Source organism: Varanus komodoensis, unplaced genomic scaffold (genome assembly GCF_004798865.1).
Source record: "Varanus komodoensis strain SLA01 unplaced genomic scaffold, ASM479886v1 scaffold11, whole genome shotgun sequence".
Taxonomy (NCBI): domain Eukaryota; kingdom Metazoa; phylum Chordata; class Lepidosauria; order Squamata; family Varanidae; genus Varanus; species Varanus komodoensis.
Window position 1 is genome coordinate 13,441,386 of NW_025335317.1, and position 22,681 is coordinate 13,464,066.

The 22,681-nt window shown below is 41.6% G+C and overlaps 1 protein-coding gene across 2 annotated transcripts in view; it reads left to right on the top strand.

The window, feature by feature from the left end:
* Window positions 1-22,681, top strand: part of ARID5B (AT-rich interaction domain 5B) — a 235,607-nt gene that overhangs the window by 98,666 nt on the left and 114,260 nt on the right. For both annotated transcript variants that reach the window (XM_044420400.1, XM_044420399.1), the window contains one exon: window positions 20,897-21,127. In XM_044420400.1, coding sequence (XP_044276335.1) covers window positions 20,897-21,127 — 231 coding nt within the window. The remainder of the gene's footprint in view (window positions 1-20,896; window positions 21,128-22,681) is intronic.

Genomic DNA, 22,681 nt, shown 5'->3' on the forward strand with positions numbered 1-22,681 from the left:
CAAGAATTAACAAGCCTGTTATTTCATTAAGGGTTTCAAAGAGGGCATAAATGTCAAGAGCAAAGCTTAAGTGTTTAAATCACTGGACTGTTTCCACTCTCCCACCCCTCATTATGTGGCTTTGAGAGTGGAAGCTACTGTACTTTTTTAAAAAGCAGGGCCAAAGTTCCACTGAATTTTTCAGGCTGATAATGAAAGGCCACCTCATGAAAAACCAAGATAAAGCTTTCCATTTTTTACTATTGCAGCGGAATGGAAATGGAAGGTATTTTTATGCTACAGTTCTGGTAAGTATATAGCAATAATGGGGTTTTATAATGAATGGTGAGCAAGGCTTCTCTGTGTGTCTGTTTTGTAGTTTAAGCTGCACCTGTGAGAAGGCCAGGAACACAGGGAGAACTTTTGGGGATCCCTCACCAGGGCTTAAAATCATTTTTAGTCCTGTTAAGAAGACATCTTTTCCTGTTAAACTAGATTTTATTGTTTGCATGCTACAGTCAAACCTGTGGCCATATTTATATAGAAGTAAGTATAGAGAAAAGTCCCATTAAGTGGGGTAAAAAGCTCTCCTCTGATAACAACATTGGACCTTCATCTATATAGTCATCCATCATTTTTATTATTATTATTATTATTATTATTATTATTATTATTACTACTACTACTACTACTACTATTATTATTATAACATTTCTATGCCGCCCCTTGCCGAAGCCTCGGGGCGGCTTACAACACATGTGGATGCCCATATCACATGCTACATTAGATATGTGGCAGAAGGGGTTTCACCACGAGAATTAGATCACCAGCAAGTAGACATTCCATTTCCCATCCCTTCCATTCCACTGGACCCCCAGCAGAGGAAGGAAGGGGAACAGGGACCTTCCATCATCGCTGGTGGAAGACCATGTATCCGGGTCTCACTCCATCGTCCTCTCCATCAGACCGTAGCCAAGGGAGAAAGAAAGGTTATTCCGTTATTCTGCTGAGAGACCAGTTGACTTCAGTTCTCCTCTTCCTCCTTCATCTTTCCTGTTATTCATCAGGCTGTTTCCATCCCAGTTGATTGTTTTTAGGACAAGTGCTGGGATGTGCTTTTTTCCCTCCTTCCTCCTCATCATTTCCCCCTTTTGTGTAATTTTTTAGTTGAAGGCAAGAGACTGTCTCATTTCTTAATTGACTCTAAGTTACCCTGGAATCTTTTCTTATTGAACAGCATGGCAAAAATCTTTAGATAAATAAACCTAGGAAGCAGACCATAAATATGAAGGTGGAAAAAAAAGGATATGGTTTGGGGCAGAACAAAATAAGCCCATCCCACAGACAATGTTTTATTAACATAGGAAAGTCACTAGATTTCAGTCTGGTTTCAGAGCTGCTTTTGCTACAAGGCCTACTTTGGTTGCTTTGTTGGACAACCTAGACCAGGAGGATAGGAGAAAGAGAGTCGGAGAGCCCGTTGATTCTTTTGGGTCTGTCAGTAGTTGTTTATATCACATTGACTGTAGTGTTTTTCTGGACCAACTGGTTAGAATGGGAATTGGGAATGGCATGCTTTTACGGTTCTTTTTGTACCCGATGGCGTACATCTGGAAGGTGGTTCCAGAAGACTTCTACTTATACCCACTTATTATTAGACTGCCTACCTTGCAGTTCTACCTTGTCTCCCATGATCTTAACATCTACAAGACATTGATCGAAGAGGTCATTTGGCAGCTTGAAGTGAAAAGCTTTCAGTTTCTTGATGGAGTTCAGCTCTGTTTATCATTTTCATTAAGTTCACATGAATGTATGGATATTCTGAACAGGTTGAAGTTTATCAGAGACACAATGAGAGCTGATAAATGGAAACTTAATGCAGACAATGTCTGAGTAATGATGTAGTGGACCAAATATTGGGGGCCCATATTGGGTTGCACTTCCTTGCAAATATCAGGTCCATAGTTTGAGCATGCTGCTAGAGGTGACATGCTGCATTTCTAATGGACCTCCCTAATGTATGTGGCAGGCCATAACAGACCAGTAAGGGGCTAGGCCAGCTTTCTCCAGTCTGGTTTCCTCTAAGTGTTTTGGACTTCAACTCCCAGAACTCCTGATCATTGGCCATGTTGACGGAGGTTGATAGTAACTGCAGTCCAAAAAATCTGGAGGGCACCAAGCTGGGAAACATCGGAGTAGAAGGCTAGTATGGATAGTCAGTTATTTAATGTACCCTTTGATTTAGCTGACTACCAGTTCATATATCAGTTTGCACTTGTCTGTGAGTTCATTTTTGATGCATTTTCCCAAGAAAGATATTGTTTCCTTTGGAATTGGTACTAGCTGACTGTTTCCCTCCTGCTGGCACCTGCTATTGAAGAGCAAATTAAACAAAAATACATCCAATATCAAAAATAGATTTTTGTCCTTCATATAGGAAAGTTGATAGGGGAAGCTCAGCCTGGCCCCAGCTGGATTTAAATGTCTATTTACAACTCTGTATTATTTATTCAGGACATTTACATGCTGCCTTCCTGAATAGAACCCTCCCTGGGTAGCTTACCAGCATAATTAAAATATTATAAGCATATACGTTCTAAACAATCCATTTACAAAACTAAAAAAAGCAGCACATTAAAAGCCCTGGCATCTGTCCTGGTATTGTCAAAATGATCATTGTCCACAATTCTTCCCGTATGCCTTTCCTTTTAAATTGTGAGGCAGCCTTATTTCAATTTATGTATGACATCTAGTTAAGCTGCATGCTTTAAACACAAATATAGACTAAAGAAATATATAATTTACATTGCTGCCTAGTTACTAAAAAGAACTAGATTTCTACTGTGGACAGAATACGTTATCTCTGCCTTTAGAGAACAGCAGAGTTACAATTTTGCTCTTTCTGTCTGTGATCTATAAATCTCTTTTGGCCTTTCGGGACTTAGGAAGGGTGTAATATGGATTCTGTATTACATTTAAGGAATAGAAATGCTTACCTGCTGGGCTTTTAATGAAAGTTTCAAAACTGACTCCTCACTCCACCTCTTTTCTGTACTGGTGTATGTGCTCTTAGGTCGTTTTCTAAGTAAAAGTGCTTAAGGCAAATCAAAATACACAGATTTACTATTTAAAACTCCTACGTCTGTGTGCAAAAAAGGGGGAGCAATTTATTAGTCAGATATTTGGGTCATATAGAACTCATGTTCTTTGTCGTGGCCTCTGTGCATCTCACATATGGGTTGCTGCGCCTGCGCAGTGCCTAGGCCGGAAGATTAGAAAGCTAACCGTTTTTGGCGGGAAAACTCCGCTTCCCTCCCCCTTCGTGGTATAAATAGAGCGGAGTGTCCGCCATTTTACTCAGTCTTTGCAACCGCCGTTCACTGTGCCTCGTGCCTGTTCATCTCTCGCTATAGATCTGTACCTCTTCATTGTTTTTTCTCAAAAACCTTAAACTCCTCTTGCTCCAAGTTTGTTCTTCTTCCCGATTCTGTCCGTTTCTTCTTAAATTCTCTTCTCTCTATATAAAAAACAAAAACAAAAATATTATTTTACCCTCTATACTGTCCTCTTTTCTTCATTTTTCCACGATGGCGCAGCGGGCGGCATTCCGCAAATTATTGAATGTGGATCTAAAATGTTGCCAGCCGATCCACATGATCTATGCCTCCTCTGCCTCGGCGAGGGGCATAGGACCAACAAATGCGGTCATTGCTTGGCGTTTACCAAGCAGGCGTGGAAAAACAGGGAGAATGGTCTCAGGAATTAATGCAGTCTGACCAGCTGCTCCTACGGCCTGGTTCCTCTTCGTCCACGCCTCCTCAGCGCTCTTCCTCCACTGTGAGTGCTCCAGTGAAGCGTCCTTCCTTGACCTCTGCCGATCCTCCGCAGTGTCCTTCAGATGAAGGCGCCGCTTCCAGACCACCAAGCGGACCTTGCCAGGGTTTTCATTAAGGAGGCGATGCGGGTGGCGGTGCAACAGTTGTCTACCGCTCGTCATCATGTAGACACCGATTCAAGGGCCCTCATCAATGCCATCTCGTTACGCCGACATGCGTGGCTGCGCAATTGTAATTTCCCCGATGAGATGAAGCACAGAATCGAGGAAATGCCATTTGATGGTACCGGTCTGTTCCACCAGAAGACTGACCGCAAATTAAAGGCGATTTACGAATCATGCCTAACTGCACATTGCATGGAGCTCCCGCAAAAACGTAAGTGGCAGTGGCCTCGGTCTTCCTGCCGGAACCAACCATACTATCCGCGCCAGCAAAACTACCCTCGCCAGCAATATCAACAGCGGCAGCATTGGAGACAGCAAACATAACAGCGTTTTTCCCAAGGCTGTTGGCAATTCGACACTGATAAACGCCCACGTTGACGGCTTGGGCGAACCATCCTCTCTTTCCCAACACCACCTTCCCTTCTCCCTTTTGGGGACTGGCTCCAGGGCCGACTCCCCATTTGGGAGTCCATTACATCTGATAGGTGGGTGTTATCTATCATCCAGTTCGGATATAGGATAGAATTCGATGTTATCCCTCCTTCGAGCCCAATCCGCTTCACACCTTCTTCATCGGTGCTACGCAATGAGGTCTCCCAGCTACTTCTCAAGGGAGCGATTCGACAATTGTCCTGCTCGGAAGGATTGCATGGATTCTATTCCAGATATTTTACGGTCCCGAAAAGGGACGGTGGTCTTCGTCCGATCCTGGACTTACGAACTCTTAATAAGTACATCGAACCAAGGAAGTTCCGGATGACCACTTTGCAAAATATCCTTCCGTTATTGAAAAGAGAGGATTGGTTCGCCTCACTGGATTTAAAGGATGCTTATTTTCATATTTCCATCCATCCTTCACACAGACGCTTTCTACATTTTACTGTCGGATCCGATCTGTTCGAGTTTAACATCCTACCTTTTGGCTTGGCCACAGCCCCTCGAGTCTACGAAGTGTATGGCACCGGTATGCACACACTTGAGGACATGGGGAATACAGATATACCCATACTTAGACGACTGGCTAATAGTCTCGCAATCTGAGCAAGCTCTCCTGTCTGATATACAAATGACCTGCGCTCTACTCAATGCTCTCGGTGTCTGCATTAACTGCGACAAATCGTCCCTTATTCCCACACAGGTCATCGATTTCATCGGGGCACGACTCGACTCGACGCAGGAAAAAGCCTTCCTCCCACCGGAACGTCAGAATGCCTTATGCAGCCATATTCATTGGATTCGGCTACACGGAACGGTCCCAGCCTTATCCGTTCAGAGACTACTGGGGCATATGGCTGCTGCAGTTGCCATTGTCCCGTATGCCAGACTACGTATGCGACCCATACAACTGTTTTTCAACACTGCTTTTCAACCGCAACAAGATCCTGCCACCAAGCCGATTCGGATTCCGTCTGCAATCCTTCACACTTTAACGTGGTGGACCATCACAGACAACCTTTCGATTGACACCCTGTTTCGACCACCTTGGCCAATGACAACTCTACACCGACGCATCCCTCCTTGGATGGGGTGCGGCATGTTTGAGACTTCGGGTCCAAGGTACTTGGAACCGACGAGAGGTGAGGAAACATATCAACTTCCTGGAACTTCTGGCGATTTTCAACGCCCTCAAGGCTTTCGAAACTGTGTTATGCCATCAAGTTGTCCAAATTCCATCAGACAACATAGCAGCAATTTTCTATATCAACAAGCAGGGGGGCACAAAATCCCCAGCTTTAGCACGCCTATCGATGGACATTTGGGACTGGTGCATACCGAGGAACATTGTGCTTATGGCAGTTCACCTGGCTGGAACCGACAACGTCGAAGCAGATACATTAAGCAGACAGATGTCAACAACCCATGAATGGGAGTTGGACAAACAAATTTGCGAGAAACTCTTCCGCTTGTGGGGTTATCCGGACGTGGACCTGTTCGCCACTCGAGAGAACAGCCTATGTGTCCTATATTGTTCCAGAGCGGGCGTCGGGCCGGGATTGATGGGGGACGCTCTTATGGTCCCTTGGAGCAACATGACTTTTTATGCGTTTCCTCTGATCCCACTCCTGACAAGAGTGGTTGCGAAAATAGTCCAGGACAATGCCACGGGGATACTAGCGACTCCGTGGTGGCTGAGACAACCATGGTTTGCCACTCTTTTGCTGCTGTCCAGAGGAATGTTCCTTCATCTACCAACTGTTCCGCATGTGTTAACACAACAAGGAGGAGCAATCCGTCATCCGGATATACTCTCTCTGAAGCTGACGGCATGGCAGATCACCTGATTTACACCACTGAGTCGGTACCAGGGACACCTCACCCTACGGGTGACCTTACTCAACAGACGGTATATGCGGCCCCGACTTCGGATTCGACAGCAACTGCCACAGTACCAATGCCTACAGACAGAGAAATTCAGGCGATTCTCGAAACTGCATTGAGACCGTCCACTCGTCGTTCCTATACGGCTAAATGGAGAAGATTCTCCTCTTTTGCAGAGTGCCATTCTTTTTCCCCTGGAACGGCTTCAGTCACCAATATCTTACAATTTCTCTTGCATTTGCATCATGAGGGACTTAAACCATCATCCATCAAAGTTTATGTAGCCACTATATCCCGTTATCGTGGCACTATCCACAGATTATCAGTCTTCTCTCAACCGCTGGTTCGGCGTTTCATTAAGGGACTACAAAATTTACATCCGTCTATTCGCCCTGCCATGCCAATGTGGACTCTTTCTGTAGTGCTCCAAGCGCTTACCAAACCACCGTTCAAGCCTTTAGCAACTGTGGACTTATGCTGGTGTCATGGAAAACTGCCTTTCTTGTAGCAGTTACATCAGCACGGAGAGCTAGCGAAATTTGTGCTCTCCGCATAGACCCACCATTTCTGAACTTCCATAAGGAAAAAGTCGTCCTTCGGATGGATTTCTCCTTTTTACCCAAGGTGGCCATACCGTTCCACCTGAATCAGGACATCGTTCTGCCGGCATTCTTTCCATCGCCGTCGACCCCGATAGAACGTGCTCTACACATGCTTGATGTTTGCCGTTGCTTGGCCTTTTACAGATCCCACACTGAATCTTTTTGTACTACTAATCGACTTTTTGTTAAATACTCCGAGCGTGAAAAGGGATCACCGATATCATCTCAGAGACTCTCTAACTGGATCGTCCAGACTATTGTCCTGGCTTATCAGCTATCAAAAATAGACTTACCTGTCTTTCCAAGTGGCCACTCTACATGAGCAGTAGCGACCTCGTCCACTTTTGCCGCAGGGGTTTTGCTGCAAGACATCTGCAGAGCTGCGATCTGGGCTGATCCATGTACTTTCACCAAGCACTATTGGCTTGATGTACGTGCCAGACAAGACTGCTCTTTTGGTAGAGCTGTTCTCTCATCCATTCTTCGCTGATGACACCTCCCTCCTCCGACTGTGGTAAGCTTGCGAATCACCCATATGTGTGATGCACAGAGGCCACGACGAAGAAAAGCAGGTTGCTTACCTGTAACTGATGTTCTTTGAGTGGCCATCTGTGCATTCACACAACCCACCCGCTGATCCCACTTGGTGTTGGTGAGTGGATATCGTTTTTCTTGGTACCGTACTATGATTCACATTGGTACCGTTGGGATATAATTGTGTTTTCTCATTACTTTTATTCTTAACCTCTAGAGGGCGAATGTGTGGTCTTCAAGACTGAGTAAAATGGCAGGCACTCCACTCTATTTATACCACGAAGGGGGAGGGGAGCGGAGTTTTCCTGCCAAAAACCGTTAGCTTTCTAATCTTCCGGCCTAGGCACTGCACAGGCGCAGCAACCCATATGTATGAATGCACAGATGGCCACTCGAAGAACACCAGTTACAGGTAAGCAACCTGCTTTACTTTCCCCCTTTATTCAAAATCCCCTGGAGGCATGAATTAAAAACATGTTGGACATTTAACACCTCCTCATCTTAACATTTGCACCAATATGGAGTTAAATAACTATTGTGTTGTGAAATAGTATTTTCAGCATGCTGGGCTGATGATATAGCATATTCCAGTGCACAATGTTTGGAAAGAAGTCTTCTCTGTTCAGTGGGGCTTATGCCCATAGAATTACAACCTCAGACTCCATCCCCCTAAACCTCTTTAATTGGGGTCTAGCTGAGCCTAATTCTCTTTTAATTAAATCCTCAAATTATCGACATGACTCTAAAATGGGAAGCTTCACATAATCAACCCTTGGAGTTGCATGGACTAGTAAGTGGTGTAATCTGGGGTGGTAAGTGTTAGAATTTTGAAACACTGGCGTGCTGATAGGGGCCCCTCCTTAACAGATGTTCAGTTACCAGGTGGAGGTGAATGGGAAAATTTTGCATCATAGCCAGTTCTGTGTCAACTACAGAAAACCGGTGAAGAACTCCATTCATAATTTTTATAGGTTTCAGGCCTCTTCTTCTAAAGAGGCTTCCTTGTCACCCTGATTAGTTGCTCTGTTCCTTTCCTCAACCAGATCAATGGCTGTATTTCAGCTGTGTTTGTAAGCCCCTGAGTGAGCTATTTACAAAAGACAGAGCTGTCTTCATGGAAACTTGTGAAGCTAATTCTTATTTTTCTATATTAATTTTCTTTAATCATCACAAAATTGAATTTGTGATTTGAATTGGTTTCATGAATAAATATTATAGATGATTTCATTATGCAGTTCTAGTTCTTGCAATGTATTCAGTTTTTGACTCTATAGATGGGAACAGAAAAGATCAGATTCAAATCACCAGCTGTAGAACAGTGTTCTCCAACGGGGAGCTTTAAGTATATATTAGATGGAACAAGGGTTTTTATGCTACTGTAATATCATGGGATTGAACCATCATTTCAATCTCTCATAGATGTGTAAGTATTCCTGTTATTTTAAACATTAAAGTTACTTTAAGAACTCTGGTGGTTTTTTTCTTGATCTTACATACAGTTAGTAGAAGAGCAAGGTTTTGAACTAAACAGTTTTCTAGCTTATGGGAACTCTGGGTGGAAAAAAGAAAATCAGATAGGTCTTGTGGTTGGTACTGGCTGTTCTGATGGCACTGATCATCTTTGAGTGACAGGTTTCTTGGGCTGATAAGTTTTGATTTTAAAAATGATCAGTGATTATTGATCAAGGATTGAGTCAGGGGGTGGAGTCTCTAAATATCTGAGAGCTCAGTGCCTGGAACTTTGCAGTTTTTGACAGACTAGACTTTGACAATATTAAGAGAGCACCTTGGGAAATTAAGACAGATATTGGGAGGTCGGGGTGAATTAACTAATGTATCCAACTCAAAACACCTATTCTGTTCACTTAAGTATTTGATACTGGAGACAAAAAAGGGACATGGAATTCCTGAAAGTTGGCAAGTATAGTAGCAATTTCAATTAATTCCATTGATTCCGTACCCCAGTCCCTTTTCTAACTGATAATCAGTTCATCAGAATGAATTTCTACAAATATCTTTCAGGAATGACTGGGACACTGAGAACATATCTTTACAGAATGTGCATTGCTGTTGACATTATTGCTTACTTAAGAGAAAACTGTAGAAGCCAACTTCTACATGAAATTAGTAACATTGACAGTTCGTTCATTATTTTAAAAAATTCTATGATCTCCAGTAGTCTGATTTCCATATGGAATCTTTATCTTCGATTACTAACATTCAAAAAGTAGATGTGCAGCATGAAACACAGACAAGCTAAACATCTTGTCTTTAAACCTTCTGCCAATAAAGCCATCACTCCATTATGTATCTAATTCACCCACTTTTTTTAACCTCAAAAACAAAGATTTGCAGGTTTGCCTACTGGACTGAGCTAATTACTTTATGTGCGTTTTCTTAGTGTGGCAATTCAGCCATTAATATTTTAAAGATGTTGCAATTAATTAACTCAATGAGGTATTTCAAGTAGGATTGCGGAAGTAAGTCATGATAGAAATGCAGAGGAAGTAAGTTAAGTTATCTCTTTCAGTATGTTCTCTCTGCTTGGAGATCACAAGCACCAGTTTGGTCCCGCCCCTGCTGGGAAAGACTCTTTCCATTGGCGGGATGCCAAAAGATTTCTTACACCATGCCATGAAGGTGGTACACACCATTGTCCTGCACACCTGTGCCTATTGGGACAACTCAGGAGGATGTTGCTTCTATAGTTTTTGCACACCCACTAAATTTTTCTTTAAAACCACACAAATTATATTTATCAGAGCTTAGGAGAATGATATACAATGTCCAGTTAATAGATATTTTGGATATACGGGGTGGCGGCGGCTCCTCCTCCTCTTTTTGGTAAATCATTCAGCTGCAGGAGTAACTCTATAAAGAAAAGATTCACTTAATGAGAGTGCTAGTTCATTATGTTTGGTTATGTTGTCCATTTGCTCTGGGTTTCAATTGTAATTGTCATGTGGGAAAGCATGGTGCTAATTCTTCTTGGCAGTCGGATTTCGATCAATGAGAGTGATTGCTAAAATTCTTTAATAGTCAGCCTCATCCAGACTCTTTGTGAGTGTGTGCGCACACACACACACTTGCAACCCAAGGGATGACTTTCATTTTAGTGACACTCAAGTGCACTATTCCTCTTGTGAGTGAGGAAAGGGTAGGCCAAAAATATCTCCATATTTTGTCTTAAAGCTATTACTGCTAGTAACCAAGCATTAGGAGAGGCACTTGAACCTTTTAGAATGGGAAAACTGCAGAAGCAGGAAGACCAGCAGCAATCATTGCTTGGGGTAAAGCAGATGGGACCGGGAACAGGGTGTGCAGCCATCTAAACAATGGGAAATTAATCCCACCTTTGTTCTTCCATCAAATTCTCCCCTCTTTTCCCCATGTCATTACCGATCACAGGGGACAGTTTTATATGTCGCAAGGTGGACTCTAACCATGATTACATTTAGCTTTGGTTTGAAAGGACTGTCCTTGGTTTCAAACGCTGTTTTAATTAAGTGCAGAAATTAGCATTATTGTTGCTATTTAAATACCACCTTCAATTAAAGAAAACATGCTAGGGGAGAATATATGTAGGGAGATGGAAAGGAAAGTTTGATTACCTTAGTACAGTTTCAGAATTAGGGAGTGACCAGAGCTAGTGTGAGTTCACACATACCTGTTTATTGTAGTGCTGACACTTCAGGTGATGACTTACACTGTGAAATAGTCATAAACCAAATGCTAAAGAGAAAGAGAACTTTACCACCCCCCAACATAGTACTTTTTAGTGAAAATGGCATATATATTCAACTGTGAATTATCATATGATAAACCATTTAGTGATGGGGCATCTTGTGATGAAGACGAGGCAAAAGCTTGGTGAGATAAAAGGAGTAAATGAAGGAAAGTTGATTCTGTGAGGTGTTAGAAATGTTGTATAAAAGAACAGTGACACAGATTTCAGCAAACCACATCACACTACAGATGAGCACGAGGTGACATCAAATTAGGGGAAATGGACAGTGAGGCAGGGTGCTAAAAGGAACAATCTTTCAGTGCCAGATCAAAAATGGATCATTTTTGTAAAGTGGCATCTTCAACCTTCTTCGATAGATTCTGTCTCAGCTTTGTGCTCCTAGCAAGGCGCCATATAAACACCAATAGATGATTAATTCATTGGAATGCATGCTTCAGCAAGGTATTCTCAGGGCCTAATCCCATGAATGTTTAGACAGAAAAAAGCCCCAGTGTGCATGTATATGGTTTAACTGCTTGGGCAGTCCAGAATCTATGCATAGTGTAAACCACATAGAACCCCAATCTTTTTGGAGGGGCTTGAAGTCTTAGTGTACATAGAGGCTCATGGCATTTTGCTGGGATGAGTGCCGGTCCTACATGCAGTAGCTCTCTGCCCCAATGCCACTCGTCTTTGACCCATGTTTATCCTGCTCAAATGCCTGTCCTCATTTAAGCAAATGATGAGACCTTCTTGTTAAACTTTCTCCATCGTTTGGTGCTTACTTGAGTTGATTACCGTATGAAGAATTAACAATCAGTACGGGTGGGGTTTCAGCCGCTGACTTACAGTATGAGGCTTTTCTGAAAACAACCACAACAACGCAATAGTGACGCATAATTTATGTCACAGTCATTTGTTTGGTTTTACCAAAAAAAAAAAAAAGTTGGCATTTGTTTAAATTTTGGGCAGTCCTCCTTCACAGTCTCCCTTTCCTTTTCTCTGAGCCTTTTAATTTCCCTCTGGCCCCCTCCCCTTTCTCTTTCTTTTTAATCAAGCGTTTTCTCCTTTTTTAATATTTTCCACTTGTCTTGGCTTGCTTCCAATTTATCAGCCAACAGGAAGGGGGAAGGGAATAACTGATCTTTTTATTCAGCAGTTTAACTGCAAGTGTTTAACTGCAAATTTCACTGCAAGTGTATATTTCCCGCTTTGATGTATAAATTTGTGCTAAGTTAACTGCCTTGGGAGAGATTCAGATTTGTGGATACGTCACACAAAGCTGGGACCTGTGGATTGATCAAGTTGATGCACAAGTTTGGAATCTTAAACACTGGCAGCCAATTCAGGCTTTTTAAGGCTTAGGCCTTTGCATATTCCTTCTCTACAAAGGTCTTTCTGTATAATGTCTTGTAATTAGAACAGGAAATCATTGAGTAACTGCGATGAATAAGAGTACTTAGGCTGAAAGGAAAATTACCTTCTGAGAAATTATATTCACCATTTCCCCCTTTTCTTGCTTCACATTACAATGTTGGTAATGATAGTAACAGATGTAAGTATTCTTATCTGCACAGCATTGTTCTGCTGATTTCTTCATGCACACAGCGCGCTCTCTCTCACACTCACACTTTCAAAATTGCATGGACAGAATATAGGAAATGTTTAATTAGAAGATGGAGTTCTGTCTTGCAGCAGAATAGCAATGACATGGAAATGTCAATATAATCATCGATGGCTCTAAATTGGAACAGTGGCAGGTGTAGAAATTTGGTCTTCTGCCTTGGCTTGGTTGCTAGGAGTACTATAAAAATATAAAGCTTGTGGAAGAACATAGCAGAAGGTAGCATCAACTCTTTCCAAAGTGACTCCTGTTGAAATGGTTTGATGTAAATCATTATGGGTGCAATCCTGTGCATGTTTAGATGGAAAAAGGTTTGCAATTCTCCATAGGCCCAGCCTGCTTAGGAGTGGTAGGTCTGTTTTCTGTCTAAACTTGCATCCTAAATGGGCTTCGAACAAGATGATAGTCATACAGTGTGCCAAGTAATTAATGTTTTGCCCCAATGATATGGGTAAGTAAAATACAGCTCAGCAAAATCTTGGAAATCCCTCCAACAGGGAAATTGGCATGTTGTGTCCAAACAAGAGGATGCACGGAAGTAGCTTGATGAGCTGGTAGGATTGGTCTGGCTAGTCCCAGTGGCTGTGTCTCAGGCCGAGGCTTTTCCTAGGCCTACCTGGAGGGATGAACCTGGGGGCTGTTGCATGCAGAGCATGTGCTTCACCCAGACCTACAGACCTTCCCTGATTCAATGCTCTTAAGGCTCAATCCTATGCATGTTTAGACAGAGAAAGGACCTAGCCCTCCCAGCATGCCCCAGCCAACGTAGTTGGCTGGGGCATGCTGGGAGTAGTGTGCCTTTCTTCTATCTAAGCACTCCTAAGATTGCCCACAATCCTCCTTTATTAAATTATACATAGTTAGAGAATAATGGGTATTATCCAAGGTGGCCCAAGCCCTAGCATAATTACTCCGTGCTTGCACCAGGGACGTCTAATGCAGTGCCAATATCATTGGTTGGTGTGATGTAGTCACACCAACATGGAATGCATTTTCACTCAGCGTTGTATAGGACTCAAGTTACATTGCATACTGCCTAATGAAATTAAATCCAGTATAGGTTTTTCCCTATTATTCTATTAATTATTAACAAATGCATGATATGGAACAATGATATATTATTCTCTCATGATTTCTAGCTGGGAAAGGGAAAGGTAGTGTTTCAAAAATAGTTCTACATATTTGGAAAATGTTAAGCAAAAAACAAAAAAACTTTTACATGTTTGTTTCTATTGGCATTGGAATGCATTTTCACTAATACGATTAAAAGAACTAAAGGGCAGAATACTTGGCAGATTTTAGCAGTTGGGGTAATTAGGTGCAGGAAGGAACATGCATATTTTTTCCATCAAGCTGTATAAAATCCTGGTGTGAAAATTGTTTTGTGTGTGCATGTGTTTTAAAGAGGGGGGGAAAGCTTTCTGATGTTAAAAATGGATTATGGTGGTTAGTAATAATCATTGTAGTGTGATGTTTCTGAACACAAACAAAGAGCAAGCTACTTTTTTGTATTTCCTCCTTATGTCTATAAAGAACTTTTGATCTTAAAAGAGTGGATCAAAAATTTATACTCCCTGCTTTGTGAATTGTCTTGTGAAAGTCAGTGTGTTGTTTAGGGAGGAGAGTGTTGGACTTTGAACTGCATTCAGATCCTGTCTCCATGGAGGACCAATTTAAACAGTCATTTTCCCATGACTGAATTTGCAATAAAATCAAGACAAGTGGACTTGCCCATGGTTGTTAATACTTTTGCATTGCATGACTATCTATGATGGGGAAAACCCACTTCCCAAATATTCCTCGGGAACTATCTGGACCAGAACAGCTCAGGACACTTGGGCTGTTGAGGGAGAAAATCAAAATGACATCCTATTTTCACTTATTTGCATGGTTGACTTAGCTTTTGTTCAGTTCATTGAGGCTGCTTGATGTCTGTCTGCTTTCTATTCTGCTGTCCTTTGTAATACCAAAGTTCTGCTACCTATCGGCCTCTGCTTACTTCATGAAGGTGTAGTTCTAATGTGAATGCATAGGATGGCTTTGAATGTCATGCTCATCCAACCTGGGTTGGTTGTTTCAAGAATAACCTCCAGTATGCCTGACAGACAAGTTATCTTCCACACCCCACTGCAATCACAAGCCATTTTAAAAATGCCTCTGGCTCCCCCCTCTCTGAAACCCCCCTTTCCCCCCAAAGATTGTCTTCTACAACTTTAGTTTTGACAAGTGATGAAAGCTCTTCCAAAGTGCCCAAGTGGCACATTGGAAGGACTGGCTGGCTAGCTAGCCACTCTTATTTATTTTTTCTCACCTCAACTTTGCACATTCTTTGCATGCAGTAGTGGAGCTGCAGCCAGATCAATGTCCTGGCAGTGCCTGCTGTAGTACAGAGAGGGTCCAGACGGATTTTCCCCCCATTTTGCATTCTTCTGACAGCTGTCAAAGGTCAATCTGTCATGGGAAAGTAAAGTGGTTTTTGTTCATGAAATGAAGGGTGCTAGAATTTACATTCCCTTCACACTTAGATCCTCATGTTTGTTATTAGCACTGATAGCCTTTTACACATTTTGCCATTTTTATGGAGATCCTGGCTGCTCAGAAATGTGCACCAAGTTTGTTTTTGTTGTTGCTCTTGACTCTCCCTTTGCCGTCTGCTAGACTTCACCCCTGGTGAGAATGGTCATCTGGCTTCAGACAACATGAAACCTCACCATGGATGAAACAATCTCTAGTACAGCCCATGGGTTCTCAAGATGGCTTATTGGAAAAACAAACAAACTACAGTGGGTAAATCCAGCTGGAATCAGATGACACAACTATTGATCAGGGTTACATATGTCTGTATCCACTACAGGCTGCTGAACAGTGTGAATCACGTTATAATTATGCGAACAGCTGTATTTAAAAATAAATGCGGTGGATTTCATGCCAAAGGCTATCATCACCCCAGATTCCACAGACAAAGACTTGCCACAACCACCGGGCACAAGGACAGTTGGGTGGCTTTCGTTAAGGCTGCCTTCTTTGCTTCTGTTACAAGGGCTGAGTTAGAGCGGACCTGGCACGTGAATTGCCACACCACTGCAAAATTTCCAAACTGCATTATACGATGGCGCAGCCATTGTTTCCTTCCCCTCTGATGGATGTCTCATCTGTAATCCATCTTTTCTCTGTCTCAGTCTCAATATTCTGGCTGCCTGTACAGTGCTCATGGCAGACTTCTCCCTTTTGCTCTCTGGGTAGACACTGATACTCGTCTGTGAGAGGGAGAGTGTGTCATGGTGGGGATCTAATAGTATCTTCATAAGATTGCATCTCCAGGTCAAATATGATCTTTTATCCCATGCAGACGATGTGGCTGAAGCTAACATCTTAGGAGGCATCACTGTTTCAGTGAGAACTTACTTTGCAAAGTATTTCCCAGCCTACACACCTTAATGAGGAAGTGGAAATCACATTTACATTTCAACTTGACCAGCAGCAAATTTTATTCAGTTGTTTAATCTTGAGAGAGTACAATGAGTACATATGTAAGTATGGTTGAGTAACATTTACTAGGTTCTATTGAAAGCTCTCCCCACTTCTGGGTGTGTGTTTTTGTTTTTTGGTGGGGTGGGGGGATAGGGCTTTGATTTCTTTTCTCACATAGGTGTGGCTGAAAGAAAATCTTTCTTCCAAGAATCTTTTGTTTGTCTTTGGTTAAACAAATGGTGAGGTTTACTCCATCTTTGTCTCTGTTTAGATTGATCTGTTGAACCTTTTGGAAATAAAGCAAGGGGGGAGAATACCTTGCAAAGCACTTATTGGTCATGCATTGTCTAGTTTGTCTTGGCATTTTGAGTTTTTCATTGTTTGTTTCTGTAAGTAGGGGTTATGTTAGTAGAAGTCGAAGATAAAAATGATGAGGATGAATTCAATAATAACAATTATTGTTATTATGCAAACAGTGCATTACTTTTTAGTGACTGGGTTGCTTTAAAATGTCATCAGAATGCCACAACATAGTTTGCAGCACTTTTATACAGTCAGTTCATCATGTGCTTTACCGGAAACAAGAGGTTTGTAACAAAGGTTTATATGATACGTTTATGTATACCTTGACAAAAACCTTTACCACATCCTGACACATAAGGAAAATGTGGTCTCATATCCAGGCTGAAGGCAACAATACCTGTTTAAAGAGACAGTGCAGCACTGAGCCAGACTTACAGTCTGCACCTTCAAGAGCTCAAACTAATAGGAGAATTCATATGAATATGAATATGGAGGAACTGTCTTGTAGTGAGTCTGTCCCTTCGTCCAGTTGTGAGAACATTTCTGGCAGGCTGTGGTTTGCAAAGTCATAGCAGAAGCCCTTCCTGGTTCTGAGCTATGGTGATCACTATGAATTTGACAATGGGGAATTCAGGTTTGAGTCCTCCTTCCGCTGTGAAGCATGATGGGCATCTTAGACAAGACACCCTTTCTCTCTGACAGCCCAATTTAATAGGGTTCTTTGAAGCTCCAATTCAAATTGGACTCCTTGGACAAGCAGAATCCAAATGTAGGACAGCTCCTCTGATTATGAGAATCAAGACAATTAAACTTGACTGATGGTATGGTCTTTAGTTATGAGTTCTTGGGACATTTTGTGGAGTACAGGAAGGTACTTTGTGACTATACATCTTCAGTCTTACAGGTAGTGCGTGTGTGTAAAGAATGTTATAGTCATCAGATTTTGCTCCTCCAGAACAATTTTCTCTTTTCTATGCCTGCCTTTCAGGTGCCCTTCGACAAAGAAAGGAATTGCAAGCAAGGAATTGTTTTAGTTTCTGCAACTTACTCTGTAGGAGGATGAAAGGCACAGTACCTAGAAAAGCGATTCCTTCCAGGAGAACAGATCTAAAAATGGCATTCTTGCAAGCTGCAGCATGGCACACAATGTTCAATGCTGCGTGCGACTCTTTCAAGCACAACTTAAGAGCTTTGACCAAGAGCTAGCTTACGTTTCTCCATGTTGAATCACACAGATGAATATAGATAAAATCTTGCAGCCTCCTTCTGTTAACAGGGGCAAAGAACACTAAGTGTTTTGAGTGGTGTTCTCTCTAGTAATGCACTCCTTTTAGAAGTCTGAAATACCTAGACTGTATTTCAGAAAATGTGAATGTTTCAAGCTCTTTTATAGGTTGAAAGTTTGAAAACATAATGGCAAAAGTGGTAAAGAATACGAAGAGTTGAGTTGTTTAAAACCCAAATCAGGTGCTTTGCCCCAACTTTTGATGATTTCTGCCCTTATGATTGTGGACTGATAGGGTATCTTCAGGGCTACAGAGAGACTACTCATGTTTAAGGTACGGTTTCCATCCAGGAATTTTGTAGAAGAAAACTGGCTTACCACATGCAGCTTGTCATTGAGCTACTACTATGATCATGGATGGCAACCTCACATTTAGCAAGATTAATTTTATTGTTCCTAACAAAGTTATGAATGGTCATGTCATGCTAAACACATATAAATATGGAAGAATCATATTCTTAAAGAACCACTTGTGTCATGTCAGCCTAACAGCATGGTGGCTTAATTCTTACCACAATGCTGTATCTGAGCTAAAGAGCTTCAAACTTTATATTGGCGCTTACATTTTCTATCCTTGCAGACTGAAGTGGTACGGGCCAGATATAAGTTTGCTATCTCCATGCAAACAAGGCACACCTCCCTAGACCTTTGTAGATATTTTCCTAAGTGGCATTTGTCATCATGATGTTCCTACAGCCAGGAGTATAGACCTACCTGCATGGTAGAGGCTAAAATCGGAGTATGGTAGGAGAAAAGGATGGGGGAATAGACTTTTGAATATAGCCGATAGAAAACAAATATGTCTCCAGTTTTTCAGTGGCTGACAATAAGTGATCTTTGAGTGAGCTCCCAGGATATGCTTTTGCTGTTTAGAGAACTGATGTTCCTTTGAAGATTAGCTCGCTCCTGCCAACTCCATACATACATTCATACATACATACATAATATGGAAAGGGAAAAAAAGGCCTCAACCTTAAAGCTCTTTTTTGCAAGAAAACTGACTATATTGTGGAAGTGCTCTGGGAGGTTGCAAGCAGTGCAAAATAGAGGAATTGCCTATTCTGTAGCTATGGAGTTCATCATTTTAGAAATAAGGATGAGGCCCCTTCAGTGGACTATAGTGTGTAAGCTACGCAAGGTCATTGCTGACCTTCATGAATAAGCTATGCATAGAAATATGGCATCAGTGACTGTTTATAAGGAATGAAGTGGAAGGAAACTGAAATGCAGGTGACTGTTGGCCTGCTCTGTTTTAAAAGGTCAGACCAATATCTTTGGCTGGTTCATGTGATCCATCGGTTGTCTGTGCCATTCATTAATGGCTGATAAAGCAATGCTGTGATATTTCAAAAGGCTCCATTTCAGTTATTGTATTTCTTGGATCAGCAAATTCAGCTTTTTTGAATCTTCCTCTCGGTTAATTCCCTTGACAATATGTGCTGTATATTTATTTTTTAGAGAACTGGACTGATGGCTTATTTAATCTTAGCCTATTATCTTATCAACAGCAGTATGCTGGTTGGGTGGTTTTGGAAAGAGGTCAGGGAAACCCAGAAGTGGATTGTTAAAGGCAGCAAGCTTAAAACTGCAAAGATGAGAAAAGTTGCAGTTTGATATTAAATGGCCATTGTACTGGAACATTTGTTAACATAATGAATTAAGTGACAAGAATAAAATGCCATAACCCCCCAAATGTATTGAAGAACATATTTTGTCAGTACCATCATAATTAAGAAGCAATAAGTGATGTACGCCATTTTTATAACAATTTGAAATTAGGGAATTGGAATAAATTCCAAAATGTAGTATACATATTCAGTGCTCTAGTTTGCATGAACAAAGCACCTCTCTCTGCCTTGTTTATTTAAAGCCACAGTGGCTTGCAGTGCCTACCCACATATTGAGGAGGATTTGCATATTCAGTGAGAGTATGCTACTCAAAAATAGCAGCGGGAGTTGTGCAAGGGCTAAACAACCTTTGCACAACCCATTATCTGTAGTTCACACAGTCATCTGTAGTTGTAGTGCCTGCCCCTGTGTTGGGTAGGGAGAGCCTATTCAGTGCCCAGCTGTAGTTTGTCATGTATGAACCATGCATCCTGGATTGTGCAAGGATTAAACAACCTTTGCAGAACCCATGGACTGTATTTCACCTGTGCTTTGGATTCCCATGACATAACAAGCTGTAGCCAGGTGTCAAATATTCAGAATGCTTCACATTAGTCACACTGGGCTGTTTGATTGCATGCCTCTCATTTTTAATTGCTGTGAGCAAGACAGTAAGGATTGTGGATATGAGGAAGATGCAGTAACTATTCCAGCCCTAATGTCTGACTCCTGGTGTGTCCATCCTGATCCTCTCCGGTGTCTGAAATTTGGCAAAACCATCATTGTGGATTTTTGTTTTACTCCACCATCAAAGACCAGAAATGTGTTTGTTTTTTAAAACAAACAATAGCACGATCTTGGTTTTGTGCAATGCATTGGATTTTGCACTAGAGGCTACAATCTGTGCCCTCAGATTTCTGCACTGCCTGATTGTACTTGGCGTGTCCCATCTGACGGCACTGCTTCTGATGGGATAACGTGTGATGGGAGAAATGCTATTACGGCTAGTTTAATCATAGTTAACTATCTGACCTTAAAAACAAAGCAAAACAAAATGCAAAGCAAAACCTTTCCTCTGGGCATCTATGTATACTGTGTACATGCCTCCACTTGCAGTAGTAAAGTCTCTATTATGCTTATTCTGTGCAGGTGTTGGGTAACATCTGTGTTGATTTATCTTCACAGCAAGAGAAATATTTTTAGGTTATTGCAGAAGGGGGAAGAATAGAGAATAGAATGGCAGAGAAAGGAATTGAATATGGGGAGGTAGCACTGCTTTACATCCTCTGTCTGTTTGCATTTTTTTCTCCTTCCTTGTGCCCCACCAGAGAACACTGTAATGGGTTTAGGCTGAGAATCTGACACACTGTCCACATTCCTGGCTAATGTTTAAGATAACGTGGCAGAGCAATAAATAAAAGCTGCTTCAATACTTCTCTTGTAGGTGAGGCTGATGAAGATTCAAATGTTCTGATCCTCAGCTATCCACAGTACTGCCGCTATCGTTCCATGCTGAAACGCATTCAGGGCAAGCCATCCTCTGTCCAAGCAGACCAGTTTGTGCTAGCCCTTGGGGGCATTGCCGTAATCAGCAAAAACCCACAAATCCTCTACTGTCGAGATACATTTGATCACCCAACTCTTATTGAAAATGAGAGCATCTGTGATGAGTTTGGTAAGTCATTTTTTCTCTTACTTTTTGCAAGTTCAAACCACTTTGTTTGTTGAAAAAGCTTCCATTCCTGCATCTGGGAGGCTGTATTAAAAGATGAACCTTTCAAAAGTTGCAAATATGTGTATATTTCAATTTCTGGATGCCAGCAGTATTCCATCTTCACTTGGAGACGAAGGATGCATCCATAACTATTTGTAGCCTTCATATTTTAAAAATAGCTATTTATCACAAGCAAAACACATCTTCAGAGAGCAATATGCCTTGCTCTGGTATCTAGTGTAAATTGAAGGAATTTTTTTTTTAAAGATGCATAATGAGTTATTTTGACAGTATCGATTCCAGTTGTCCTTAAATATGTATGTGAGCGAGGGTGCTTGTTCTCTGTGGCCCACCAAATTGTCTTATTCTGTGGACCCTAAAATATGGACCTACATCTCAGTTGCTCCATCTGACTTACATGACTGCAGTCCGACAAAGCTCTATGCACCCAGCTATTCATGCATCCGTGGGCTGCCTCAACATTTCCACCGCAGCTGCTTTTGCTGCTTGAAGTGGTTACCTATGAAATTTAAAACGATGGAGTAGCCTTTTCAGCACGTTGTAGGGACTTTTAAATAGCTGACTCGTCAACAGTTTCCTCTTTTGCTTTTATTGTATCAAGGACCTGCACGTAAGAATCATCCAACTTTATCTTCAGCCTTTGGTAAAGAAAGTCGTTCTGCTTCTAAGTTGCAGTTTAAGATGTTCTTTTTTGTAGAAGGGGAGCTGCTGTTTTACATGACTTGTTCCATGGGCTGCTCCCATGTTACATTGCTTACTTAAGTTGACCCACATAAGTGAGTGGGGCTGTTAGCTCAGACCAGATCTGGAACATCATCAAAATTTAAAGCTTACTCTCAACAGTTTAGTCTCAACAGGACACGGTCGTGGTTAAAGAGTGTGTGTGAGAACTGCAGCCTATTACCTTGATGGCATTTTTAGGGCTGCAGATTGCAGCCCTAAAAATTTTAGGATTGCAGAGCTCCATTCTACTGAGGACTTGTGGCATGCTCTTTTAAAACTGAAACATTTCACCAATATCCTTAGTGCGTAGACTGTATATGTGGCAGGCTGTAGGTTGAGGGAAAGGAAAGGAAGCTTCCAGGCGCACAAAGGATCCGTAACTATTGAGCCCAGCATATTCTCAATACAGATAAAATATAATTAAAAATAAAATTCAAGTATATTACTTTCAGAACAGGCCATAAAACTACAGAACTAGAACTACATTTTATTTAGCTTTCTGTTATTTAAAATGATAATTGCAAGCATTATAATGAAAACCCTAAACCACCTACAGAATTGTTACATACAGCATTAATGTAAATGTATAAAGAAAGCTGCCATATGTAATTATATGACTGAAACTAAGGTGAGCCACAGGTTGTGCCATAATTTACTACATACAGAACTGGACCCTTTGCATAGAAATGTCCACTCATTTAGTGGCAAACAGATCGTGTGGACTTTGTGTGTAGGTTCCTATTCAGTTATGAAGTAACTTAGTGGAAAAAA